We start from the raw sequence: 13,089 nt of genomic DNA, 5'->3' as shown, positions 1-13,089 counted from the left end.
CATAAAAAACAAAGAAAACAACTAAACTTAAAAGAAATGGAGCTCAGATGTTTTCGTCACATCCACGCTTGGGAAGAGGATGCTGGAATGGGGCTCATCCCTCCTTTATTTAAGTATATTTTCCTGTGGAGAACAGCAGTGAACTCAAGTTCATAAGGCATCAGACCCCTTTCGTTTCAGAGCAGTGGCGTTTCGCTGCTTTCACCGAGTCACCCTGCCGGAGGCAGAGATGGTAACACATGCAACGCTACCTGCGGTTAGGGTAAGGGAGCTTCCATGTACTCAAACTTACTCTCAAGGGTGGAAGTTTATGCCTGTTACTCAACAAAGCAATTTATTTATACTGTGTTCTAACCTATGTTCAATCCTTTTTTGTTTCGTTTTGTTTTGTTTTGATTCAGTCTTCTGGTTCTGGCTGGCAAAAGTAACGACAAAAATGCACATTTATAATAACCAAACTCTGAAACATTAACTCCTTCAATACTGTAGACTACCGTGTTGCAATTTCACTTTCCCTTCATGTGCAGAGCATAAACCGTAATCAACCTTCTGCAGCTATATAACCTGTTACATTTACACAGTAATTGAAAGGCAAAGATATACACGCACATAGAGTTAGGCTAGAAAAACGATGCACAGAATGAAGGGGGTGTTCCATAAGCCAGATACTGTCAGGAAGGTATTCTTTTTCGGAAGTATTTAGTACATGATGATAATCGCCAGCAGAAGGATTTATTTTCTGTCGTGTGTGTGAGTGCATGAGATTTTGGTTTCAATCACCAAAAAATAAAAATACGGTTGGGTTGGATGAAGTATGTCTATTTTTAACTATGAAAACTGCATTACAATGTGCATTTTTATATACAAATTCTTACTATTTTTTTTAAGTTTGCCTCTAGTATCTTCATTTCTAACCTAGTATATAGAGGATTTTAGTTTTGTAAATACTTATTACATGCACTGTCTGTCAGTAAAATTGGTTTAAAATGCACTCTTTTCATTTGTGAAACTGGCCTTCTTCAGAACTAAAACTACAGTACTTGATTGTATTGACACAACATCAATAAAACTTATTGTATAAAAGATGGTCCTACCTGGATCTTTGTCCTGCTGCTAGTTTGGATTACAGCATCAGCTTGAGACCTCACCTGAGATCAGAGCCCCAGAGAGATGAGCAGGTAGGACAGGCCAGGCGAAAGAAGCCTCTGAATGATGGAAGCTTTGAAGGGGAGAGGGGCAGAGGATGGATCATTCTGGATATGCCCTGCTTAAATACTTAGCACCTGTCTGCCACTGCAAGACAGGAGACCAGGCTGGATGGACCTGTGGGCTGACCCAATATGTTCTCAAGTATCCCCATTACACTTCCAGGGACTGGAGGTACACTTCCAGGGACTGGAGGCAGAAACAGAGTCCAGGACCTGCCCAGAAGGTCCATATCAGAGTTGGACTGGAACCTGCCTTTCCTGTATCACATTCCCATACCTTATTCAGAGGTTATTAAAAGCAGCACACGCGAGTTATCTTTGTATAAACCTGCCAAATAAAAGATGATCATGACTCCACAGGTCTCCTCTAGACTGGGGATACTCCGAGCAGTCTGCAGATCAGAAACACGTCCAGATCGCTGGCCCTGAAAGTTCCCCTAGAGTATCCCACCAGGGGGACAAAGGGCATAGCCCACTCTCAATGGTCCATCCAGTGCATGGCTTCTCTGCTGAAACTTCCAGTGAGTGGGGAAAGTCAGTGGCAATAATGGGTTTGAGTTTGGCAAGGTAAGCAACTGTTCCCTAAGAACCAGAATTAAATAACTCTCAGAGCTGGCCATGCTGATACAGATATAACTTTCATTAGCTGGGTTTTTCATTGTACCCATGTTGGTCTAAGGCAGAGGTGGGCAATTATTTCGTGCGGAGAGCCACTTACTGAGTTTTGGCAAGCCATCGAGGGCCACATGACAGGCAGACAGGGGCAGATAAATATTAATTTTATACATTTTTTAGGGGCCCCGTGGGCCGGATAGAATGGCCTGGCAGACCGCATCTGGCCAGTGGACCGCATTTTGCCCGCCCCAGTCTGAAGACATAGGCAGGCCAACTTTTATTAGCAGTTCTTATATGACAAGCTTACTCCATAGTGCTACAAAAGGAAACACACTGCAACAATTTCTTCTGATTTCAGGGCACTACTTGTTTTGAGGAATTTAAGACAGAAGGAGTTGAAGCCCGGGTTTTCCTCTTCCCCTCTCCGTCTTTTTTTAATACGCCGAATGTTACGATTGATAAAACCAAGCCTAATGCCAGCAAGCAATCTACCACTTGCCAGGGGTTTCCCAGCAGGAGGGCAACATGTATGTATAACGTGGGAGATAAGGGAGTTTTGAGTAACAATAGATTTCAAATTGGCATGGTCTCCACTTCCACCTAGGAAAAGCATATCCCGCCCCCATCCCCAGCAAGGCACAACTTCCAGAACTTATGACGGCAACATTACCCATTCCCCTTCTTCCCACTGAGAGAAGCCACGGAGAATGCCATCCAGTATCCTGGTCTAAGTAGCATAACGCTCACAAAATTGCAGGAAAAATTGATTAGCTGACTATGAATATGAGTATGATTAGAGGAAATGGTGAAGCTGACTGTACACCAAGTGCTGTCAAAGGCAAAAGTGCAGAAAATGTGAGAGAAAATATTTCTTCCTCTGATAGCTTTCTCTTTGCTTTCTTAATTGGAGAGGTTACAATATTTCCAGTTGTAAATGTTCTAAGTTGATGGGTCCCTTCAAAACCTGTGAAGCAGAGACAAATCACCTTCACGGTATAATTTTTGGGTTTTTTGGTCATCTGTAATTGGCTTGGAATGATTCCAGGAGTTAAAATCTTTTTATTGACTGCTCCCCTGTAACTTCTACAAGGCAATACCCTTCACACACACTTCCAGCTCCCAAACAGGGCATGCAGCAGCAATACACCAGATAGGACTAACACATCAACTCCCTCTGTTTTAACATTTCTTCTCTCCTGCTCTTATAGGACATTCAGCAGACATCAGGAGGCACTACTTCAGTCAGGGCAGCCAGGAGCTGGAACCGACTTCCAAAGGAAGTGGTGCTGGATCCTACCTTGGGGGTCTTTAAAAGGAGGCTTGATAATTACCTAGTTGGGGTCATATGAGCTTAAATTTACCAGGGGTCATATGAGCCCAGCATTCATTCCTGCCCAGGGCAGGCGGCTGGACTCGATGATCTGCTCAGGTCCCTTCCAACCCTACATCTATGAACCTATGAACTGTTATTCCCTGCTCAAAAAACTATGCCTGGATGGTTACTCTTCTTTTACAATAGATTTTAAGTGTTAAACTTACCCCCAAAAAAGCAGCAGTTCCAGCTGCCTAAAAGATGTGTCATTGGCATGGAAGGGCTTTCATTCTTCAGATTCATAGACGTTAGGGGCTGGAAAGGACCTCACGAGATCTTTGGGTCCAGGCCCCCTGCAAGAAACACTTTAAGAAACTATACAATAATTGCAGGCTGTCTCGAAAGAGCAGAAGGGAAAATAGCTGTTAGGTTTTTCTAAGACTTCTATAATTCCAATACATGACAGCAAATAGACTGTAAAGCTATAAATGGAATTATGCACCATAATTCCCTGCTGGTGACATCTGAAGTGCAATTATAGTTAAATAAAATCAGTCTGGAAAAGTACTGCCACATAACTGAACTTTGGTGGGTTTTACACCCAGCTTAATTTCCCCATCCAGAACAGCTGGGGTTAAACACCAAAATCAGAAGTTGCAACTCAGCCAGCAAAGAGAAGTTGCCAAGACACATTCCAGGCCCTTTACCATAGGCAATCTGGGAAATGCAACTAAGACCATTCCCAAACCCCATATTGTAACTGAATCAGCCCCAATTCCTTTCTGTTTCACATAGTGAAGGCTAAATGCTCACTATTCCAGAACACACAGCAAAGCTGACTGCAATAACGTTACATCAAAGCAGCTTGAGCAAGGGGAAAATCTCTCTGCTCCTGCTGGGTTTCAGTGCACCTTCCCAGGTTTACATGCAAAGCAGCTGTGGGTGTTACGCCCATGGGGTGCCTTCAAATCAATTATGCTACAGCTCAGAGGAAGAAAATAGAGAGGAAGTTTGATACATAACAACAGTGTGCGGTATCCAAGGGTCATCTTATAGCAGTACGACAACTGTGCCAAATGATGCTAATGACTCTGTCATAAGCACTTATTTAGCCTGCGTTTCCTTTACTAGGAATCCGTAGTCATTAGTGTTTGCAATCTCTGGGAAAACATGTATTGGACACTTATACCTGCTGACTCAAAAGCCCTCAGCTCTTCACCAGGAGATGAACTGTTCCATGAAGGATTGCAGTACAAGATACAGGAAGAAACTAAGGCCAGTTGGGCAGGCCTGGATAAGGGGATGCAAAAAACTATCAAGCTGAGACACAGCTGTGCTTCTCTCTTCATTGCAACATTTCAGGCACCAACCACTGATGCTCAAGGTGCGTTACACCCCACTTCCCCAAATCTGCAATGGCCTGGTGAATGGGTTTCAAGTCCCATTACACTTCAAAGACCCTATATACAGATTTTCCCAGCTTGGTTCCAGGCTCATCTCCACCTGAATGGCCACAATTTTTTTTAACCTACCTACAAAAGACTCCCTAGTAGAAGCACATATAAGGAAGGGCATCTCTGCTCAGGAAGCCTTGGTGGCTATACTGCTAACTGAAGAGGCTGAAGCCAATATATCACTAGGCACCAGTTATAAAACCAACTTATTGGCATAATGGAGTTATGTTCCATAATTAGTCACTGTGCTGATGCTTTCCTTAAAAAGATACAAAGTGATTTTATTTATCTCCCAAAAAATCAGCTCCTGGCACTTTTTTGGTACGCACTTCAATCCTGAGTTAGAGAAAGCAAGATTCGGTAAACAGAAAGCTTGCCTTAGCTTCACAGTTTCCTTTCACGTCAGAAAAAAACAAGACAGGCTTAAAAAATATTTGCTCTTTAAAATGTCTTCATTGAAAACAACAGAATCTTAAAGTAAATACAACATGACACTTTAAATTTTCTGCAAATTTGCAATACAATCCATGCTCACAGCAGGCTCGTAATTCCACACATTTATAGGACAAAGTATTCCAATTTATAGAAGGAAAATCCAGCAAAGCTTCATACACAAGACTCAAGACTTCAAGGAAACAAAGTACAGGAAAGGTGAGGAACAAATATATTACAGTCAGATTTTTCACACGTACCATCAAACTGAAATAGAAAAACTGTAGGCTGATATCATGCTGGGCAAGAGCCCCATGTTGGCAATGCATTCACTTCCCAGTCTCAATAAAAAAATATACATATATATAGAATTACTTTGGAACATTCAGATTTATAAACATTTCCATATGACAGCTTCCTGCAAACAGGATGTTTGTTTTTTATTTCTCTGTTTTGTTTGGTCTAACAACTTCAGACATTTCACAAACCATTTCGACATGATTCTGCCTCTTTACAAACTCAGATCATCTCCTCTTGCTCCAATTCTGCTAGATGAAGTGTATACACTTTCAACTGAAGAACCAGGCTGCTTTATTTTTGTTATAGCCTCTGAGTGCACATTTCTTAACAGAGGTACACTCCCCACAAACTGCCCTTCCATCCCTTTTTAAAGAATTGATTGCACACTTTTAAAGCAGAGTTAAAACCTACTCCCAACAAATTCAGATTTTTGCCATTCCCCTGAGGGAAGCAAGATCTGAACCCCATGTACCACTAGGTTTTACTACATTATCCCTTCCCACAGGTGTACTAGCATCCTTGGTAGATGCAATGGACTATGTATAGAATGGGTGTTAATTAGGCAATGGTAGCAAAGGGTGTAGCTCCAGCAACATGAGCATCAAGGCCAGAATCAAGAGCAAGTGTAATTCAGACAGCAAAGGAGAGAAAACAATGGCAAAAACCATGACGTACTCCTACTGGAACAAGTAATATGGAATCCCACCCATGCTGGCCAATGATACTGCTTACAATGCCACGAGATGGATGAGGCAACCTCTATCTTAACCCCACTCGATTCTTCTCATTCTGTCTCTAGAGCAGAGCTCATTCTAGGGAGGCTTTGCAAGCCAGTATACCATTTCCTGAATGCTGGGACTTCAGACTTTTCTGAGTGATATTCCAGGCTTTTCCAGTAATTCATCTTTCTGTTGGACCCCCACGCACCAACACTGCCCATTCAGCTGTTCAACCTCTGCGAGTGAAATACAAGTGTAAGAGGGCTACAGGGCAACCCAAGTACTACTACAAATTAGACTGTGAATGTTTCAAGGAAAGGCCACAGCATTTGGAAGCCAATGGAGGGAAACCAGAAAGGTTCTGGATTCTGTACCCCTCCTCCTTGGAATCTTAACAAGTGTTTAAATAGAAAGAGACAAGGGCAGAAGGAGAGGACAGAGTAAAGAGCAGAAATCTCACCAGAAACCAGGCAGTGCTGGTGAGTTTTGGTGGAGAAATAAACATACCCATTTAAAGCATCCCCCATGCACACTCGCCAGACAAAATGAATCAGAGAAATAAGTCCTGTCTCTAACACCCAGCTCTCATTTTCACCACGTAGCACCTGACCAAAAGGGTCATTCTGAGAGTGGAGGGCCAACTGGTGGTTGATGATGGTGCAGATCTGACCAGCGAGGTTGCTAGCTGTACCTTTGGCACACAATGTCAGTGTTGGCTCAGAGTCGTTGGCAGTAGAGCTCATATAAGCTATTTGCCACCTTCTCTGTCTCTTGAAAAGCTTCACAGCTCTGCTCCCAGCTTGCAGGTACCTGCTCCTCCCCATAGTAAGCCCCTGCAATGGCTCCAGCCATAGTAGCTATAGTGTCTGTGTCTCCACCCAGCGAGATACAGTAGATAATGGCCCTCTGCAGATTGTTGTAATGATCAGGAATATCTGGGTCAGATCCCATGGAGCGCAGGAAGGAGTAAATCGCAGTGGGGACAGACCGCAGAGCAGCAACCCCATTACCTGTTAATAAAAGAAGTTTGGGAATTAAAGGGAAAGAAAACTGTGGAAGATCTCAGCTTCCTTCCTGCCCAACCTCTCTGCTGATTTCATTCCTGACCTGCTGCCCCCAGTCCCAAGGATGCGTTTCCAGCTATGCCAATGCAGCCCCCATCTGCAGTGTTTCTGGGTATTCCGGCATCCATTCGCTTGTGTCCAAAATGATGGGCTGTCATTAAGATAAGTGATCTTGGAACCCTATGAACTATCCAAGCATCTCTCTAAGCCATGGCTACTCTAGGTTTATGGAAGGGAGTCGCTGTGAAGTGGTTTAGACACTTACTTGTTCTATGAGGCTGAGCAGGCAGTCTTTGCACTACATCTAGCCCCTGCCAGTCTAGACAGGAAAGGCTGGAACCCTGGAGAGAAAGCATTAACCCCAGACTCCTTGGACTACTGCCCCATGGGTTTTACTGAATACCTGTACTAAAAAAGGTGCTTACCTAATTCAAACAATACATCTGACTTTGGAACTGTGCTGAGCTCCAAAAATTCCTTTATCTTCTTCAGGCGCCTTGAAAAGGGTAAATCCTCAAAGCCTAACCTGGGGATAAAAGAGTGGAATGAAACAAAAGCTCCAGTGGACTTCTCTCATCTTGTCATGAAGGCATTAAACATATGATTTAATCTGATAAAATCTAATCCAGGAAGAGTTATTCAAGCAAACAGAGATGCCCAAGAGAAGCAGAAAGAAGAATAGTTGGCAGCCAGATACATGCAGCTGTAAAAGTGGATTTCCTTCAGGTATCAGAACCAGAGATGTAACTGATGAGAAAAAAACCTCAAAGCAAAGTTGTTCTAACAGTAACGAAGCTAAGTGCATACAAGAGAGCTCTCTACCAGGACAGAGAAGGACCAGATAAATCTGTCTGCAACAAAAGAGGAGGTTATCTGTCTGCAACAAAGGAGGAGGATGAAGAAGGCACCGGGAAATGTGGGGCCCCTGCAAGATTCTCTGAGCAATCTGGTGGTTGCGCCAGAGGAGAAAGCAGACCTCTTTCACCAATTCTTCACCCCCGTTTTCTTGGGCAGGGACTGGGATTTCCCCACCACGATGCAAGACGGACTCGAGGGGAACGCCTCCAGACCTCAGGTTGGGGAGGACTGGGTTAGAGAGCTTCTGGAGGGGCTGGACATGTTCAAATCAGCGGGTCCAGATGCTCTCCACCCCAGGGTGTTGAGGGAGCTAGCAAGGGTTATTTATTGCAGGACCCTTGGCATGGCTTTACCAGCGCGCATGGTGCTTGGGCCAGGTGCCAAATGATTGGAAGAGAGCCAACCTGGTCCCCATCTTTAAAAAAGGGAGGAGGGAGGACCTGGGCAACTATAGGCCCATCAGTCTTACCTCAAATCCTAGAGAAACTCTTTGAGAAGATCCTCAAGGAGCACATCTGTGATGGGCCGGCTTCAAGGATGATGCTTAAGGGCAACCAGCACGGTTTCATTAGGGGCGGGTCATGTCAGACCAACCTGATTGCCTTTTAGGATCAGGTCACAAAAGCATTGGATGCAGGTGTTGCCCTGGATGTAGTCTTTCTGGACTTCAGCAAGGCCTTTGACACCTTCTCCCACCCCATCCTCATTAAAAAACTAGGCGACTGTGACACTGATGCCTACACCATCAGATGGATTACAGATTGGCTGAAGGGTCGCACTCAGAGGGTGGTGGTGGATGGGTCATATTCAGCCTGGGGAGAAGTGGGCAGGGGAGTCCCCCAGGCTTGGTCCTTGGGCCCGTGCTGTTCAATCTCCTTATCAGCAATTTGGACGATGGGGTGAAAAGCAACCTGTTTAAATTCGCTGATGATACCAAAATTTCGGGTGAGGTGAGCACGGTAGTAGGGAGGGAAAGACTGCAGCAAGTCCTGGACAGGTTACAGGCGTGGGCTAACAAAAACAGGATGCGTTTCAATACTGACAAGTGCAGGGTGCTGCACCTGGGCAGTAGTAACCAGCAGCACACTTCTAAGATGAGAAACTCCCTTCTTGAGAGCACGGAGCCAGAAAGGGATCTTGGAGTCATTACTGACTCCAAGATGAACATGGGCCAACAATGCGAGGTCACGGTTGGCAGGGCTAACCGGATCTTGTCATGCATCCACAGGTGCATCTCTAGCAGGGCCAAGGAGGTGATCCTCCGCCTCTACGCAACACTGGTCAAGCCACAGCTGGAGTACTGTGTCCAGTTCTGGGCACCGCACTTCAGGAGAGATGTGGACAACATGAAGAGGGTCCAGAGGAGGACCCTCTTCACATGATCTGGGGACAACAGGGCAGACCCTACAATGAGAGACTGCGGGACCTGAACCTGTTCAGCCTTCACAAAAGAAGGCTGAGGGGGGACCTGGTGACTGTCTATAAACTCACTAGGGGGGACCAGAAGGGTTTGGGAGAGACCTTGTTTCCCTGAGCGCCCCCTGGCGTAACAAGAAATAACGGCCACAAGTTGTTGCAGAGGAGGTTTAGATTAGACATCCACAAGAACTACTTCATAGTTAGGGCGGCTAGGATCTGGAACCAACTTCCAAGGGAAGTGGTGCTGGCTCCTACCTTGGGGGTCTTTAAGAAGAGGCTTGATGCCTACCTGGCTGGAGTCATCTGAGCCCAGTTTTCCTCCTCCCCAAGTAGGGGGTTGGTTTTGAAGATCTACAAGGTCCCTTCCGACCCTACGTCTATGATTCTATGAAAACAACTCCCCAGGGAAGGTCAGAGATGAATAACTGCAGAGTCTGAAATGGCTCACTGAACAGGCACGAGAAGCTAGACCTAGACGCAGGCAGCTTACAGGGCAGTCTCCTGGCCAAGTGACAGCAGCCAGAGGGAAACCAGGTGACTGTGGGCTGTCTTCCTATCACTCTTCCATTCACATCTCCAGGCACTGTCACTGGCTCATTGGACTTGACAGGCAGTAACCTTGGCCGTTGTGCTCTGCTTAGCGTTCTCCCTTGCAGCACTCGTTATCAACCTCTGACACATACTCCTGTCCCTGCTTTCTCATTTGTTGCCCCCCAGAAACTCTTATTATGCATCTAGTTGCCTCCCTAGCTCTGGAGGCTTATAGTTTTCTTGGTGGGCCCATGCCCACTGCAGATAGGCCTGACTGACTGACAGCTTCTGTGCATCACAGGCACACAGACACACTTCCACTCCAGAAATGGATTAGCTTGGCTTGAGGGAAGAGGCAGAGGAAAACTGAAGCTGGAAGAATTTCCCATTCCTTATTCCAAAGGTATCCACCCCTGAGAGACTGGGCTACGTGCTCATGACAGCTGGCTGAGAGGCATAAAGTGATTGCCACAGATTGCTCTTGAAGACAGGCAAGGAATCAGACAGTACTTACGCTCGTGCATCAGCCAGAGACTTATCATCCGCTTCCACGTCCTCCATATGGCCAATCAGCTGCTCCAGGAAGCTCTCCCTGCTGAGCTCTCCCTGCAGGGCGAGGTGCACTGCCAGAGCCTGCAGGATGGCTCCATTATAGCCCAGAGAATTAGAGTGGGTCAGCTCAGCACTGAGCTTCGCAAACTATGGATTTAAAAATGCCATCAGGACACATGCATGAAGGACAATCGCCAACCCTCACCACCCCATCAGCAAGGAGCCCAGAGCTCAGGTGCCCAAATCAACTTCAGGAACGCACCTTTTTCACATCCTGAATGTCAGAATAAACGAGCGAAATGCCTGCAACCCTCATGGCACCACCGTTCCCATAGGAGCCTTTCCCACTGAACTGTGCTCTTGCCGGCTCAAACACATCGCTGCACTTGGGGCTCAGAAGTTTTTTAAATACAGTGATGACCCCCATTCCATAGCCCCGGTTTGGTTCCTTCTTATATTCCTCAGCAAACCTGCCAAGGCAAAAGAACAGCAATTACACAGCATCGAGAAAAAACGCACTCGACGGGCAGTTTCAACTCACACTTGGATCTGTTCCTTAAGTCAGCAGAAAACTTTTTAAGGCTCTACTATTTATACCAAAGCAACAGACAGAGACCTCAGTGGGTGCATCTACACATTCATGAATGCACCTTAGATACTGCACCTTTAGTTTAACACTTCCTTAATTAAGTACTAACTGAATGTGCAGTAACTAGTTATTGAGCAGAAGCACTGGCATGGGTTTTTTTTTTAGTAACACTGCACATTAGCCATATAACACTGCACAGCAGGCTATTACCACAGTTTTTTCTGTGACATGCTAATGCATAGTAAACATCTTGGGTAGATGCTCCCAGGCAGGAGCAAGGCCCCACTGTGCTCGCTGCCAGAGCCTCAGAGGATGGGTAAAAGGGTTGTATGATCCTGTGGTAATACAAACATTGCATCTGCACAAATCACTGGTTTAAACTCTTGACTTCAGTGAATTTCGGATTCTACCATTTAAGTAAATACAACTGCAAGAGGCACTGAGGTCTCTCTGCAAAAGAAGTTTTGTTCTTTTTGCTCTTTCCACACCAATACAAAGTTTTACCAGCCTGCAGTCCTCTCTCCTGTCACAGGCTTCAAATGCACAGCTAGAGGTGGCCGATTCATTTCAGAAAGCTGCATTTGCTATCACATGCAAAAACACCACAAGGACTACCCTTACCTCCTAGCCATATCAACTTCATCAAATTCTTGCTTGGCTAGCAGGGACTGTACCACGGACCTAGACATGGCTGTATCATCCGTGTAGGAGAGAGTTTCTGGGAGAGAATGGAAAAAATACGGTATGGACACTTACACGCAAGACGAGAGATCTCACCTCCCCCACACGGGCCTGGTCGCTGCCCCCCTCTCCCGAGCCAAAAAAACACCGGGGGGGGGAGGGGAAGGGGGAGCTCCTCAGCCCTGCCCCGCCCGGCGCGGCTCACCTCTGCGGGCGCTACCCGGCTCCCCGCCGCTCGGGCCCGGCTCGAGGCCCCGCAGGAAGCGCAGCAGGTCGGGCAGCTTCACCGCGCTCTCGCCCTCGAAGGCGGCGCCCAGGCAGTCCCCGAGCAGCGCCCCGACCAGACAGCCCCGGAATCGGCCCCGGCCCGGGCAGCGCCGCCCCGCGCTCCCCGCCAGCGCCATCTTCGCGCCTGCCCCTTGCGGCCCGGCGCTGCGCGGCTCGGCGGGAGGGCGCCGCCTGGCGGCCGGAGGAGCCGCGGGCCAGGCAGGCGGAGGGGCCTGGAAATGGGGGCAGCTGGCCGTTTCCGTCCGAACACAAACGTACACCTCTCCATGGCTCCTCGTGCTGAGTGCAGACATTGGGGGGGTCCTCAGTCGCCGCCAACCGCCGCGGACGGTCGTCGTGGCCCTCAGCCTCCGGGAGCACGCGTCGCTCCTGCCCTCCAGCACAGAGGCGTCCTCACCAACGACTGAGTGGAGGAAGCTGCCGGCCGCCTGGCCCACTGAGGCGCCTCTTCGAGGCCCGCCGACTCGATCCCGAGGAAGGAGGGGGAGACCGAGCGCATCCCGAATCGGGCTCCTCAGTCGTCCGAGGCCCCACGGGCATCATGCTCGATGGAGGGGCCGCCGACAATCCTGTTGAGCTCGTAAATTTGGGGGGAAATCTCACGAGCGTCCATTTCCATGGATTATTTTTATCGTGTGGGGCCTCTTAAAATGGATGTAGCTCAGGGCCTCGGCCTGTCATAACGCGGCACTGGAAGAGCCCCGCATAAGCCAGAAGGCACCAACCACGGAAGGGGCCCTCCGAGGCGGGTGCTTGGGGGGCCGTGGGACGAGGGAAGATGAGCTCGGAAAGCTACAGGGCAAGGCAGGGGCGATGCCAGCCTGGCCTACCTGGCACCTGCTGGGCACTGCATATGTCTCGGGGCTGTGCTGTGTTAATGATACGCCCTCATCTACATGCATGGCACAGGCATGGGTGCAAACGCTGCCAAGCTTTTTTTTTGTAAGGAAAACTTGATGTTCAAAGCCAAATCAATTCCAAATCCATGAGTCATTCAAGCAGCATATATGGCGTTACTACCAGCAAACATCCTCCACCCCCACCTGGGGCTTCAGATGTTTCCAAAT

At 47.4% G+C, this 13,089-nt stretch overlaps 1 protein-coding gene across 1 annotated transcript; it reads right to left on the bottom strand.

Moving 5' to 3' along the window:
- Positions 1–4,991: 4,991 nt before the first annotated feature.
- Positions 4,992–12,178, bottom strand: ADPRS (ADP-ribosylserine hydrolase). Its single transcript, XM_090058234.1, has 6 exons — positions 11,940–12,178; positions 11,675–11,771; positions 10,727–10,934; positions 10,427–10,611; positions 7,530–7,630; positions 4,992–7,050 (listed from the first exon to the last, which is right to left on the bottom strand). Exons 1-6 carry the CDS (start codon positions 12,136–12,138, stop codon positions 6,758–6,760), a joined length of 1,083 nt encoding a protein of 360 aa, XP_089914360.1. The 5' UTR covers positions 12,139–12,178; the 3' UTR covers positions 4,992–6,757.
- Positions 12,179–13,089: the final 911 nt, after the last annotated feature.

Source organism: Crocodylus siamensis, chromosome 7, assembly GCF_052110815.1.
Source record: "Crocodylus siamensis isolate JL-2025a chromosome 7, ASM5211081v1, whole genome shotgun sequence".
Taxonomy (NCBI): domain Eukaryota; kingdom Metazoa; phylum Chordata; order Crocodylia; family Crocodylidae; genus Crocodylus; species Crocodylus siamensis.
This window is presented reverse-complemented; position numbering and strand designations above follow the sequence as displayed.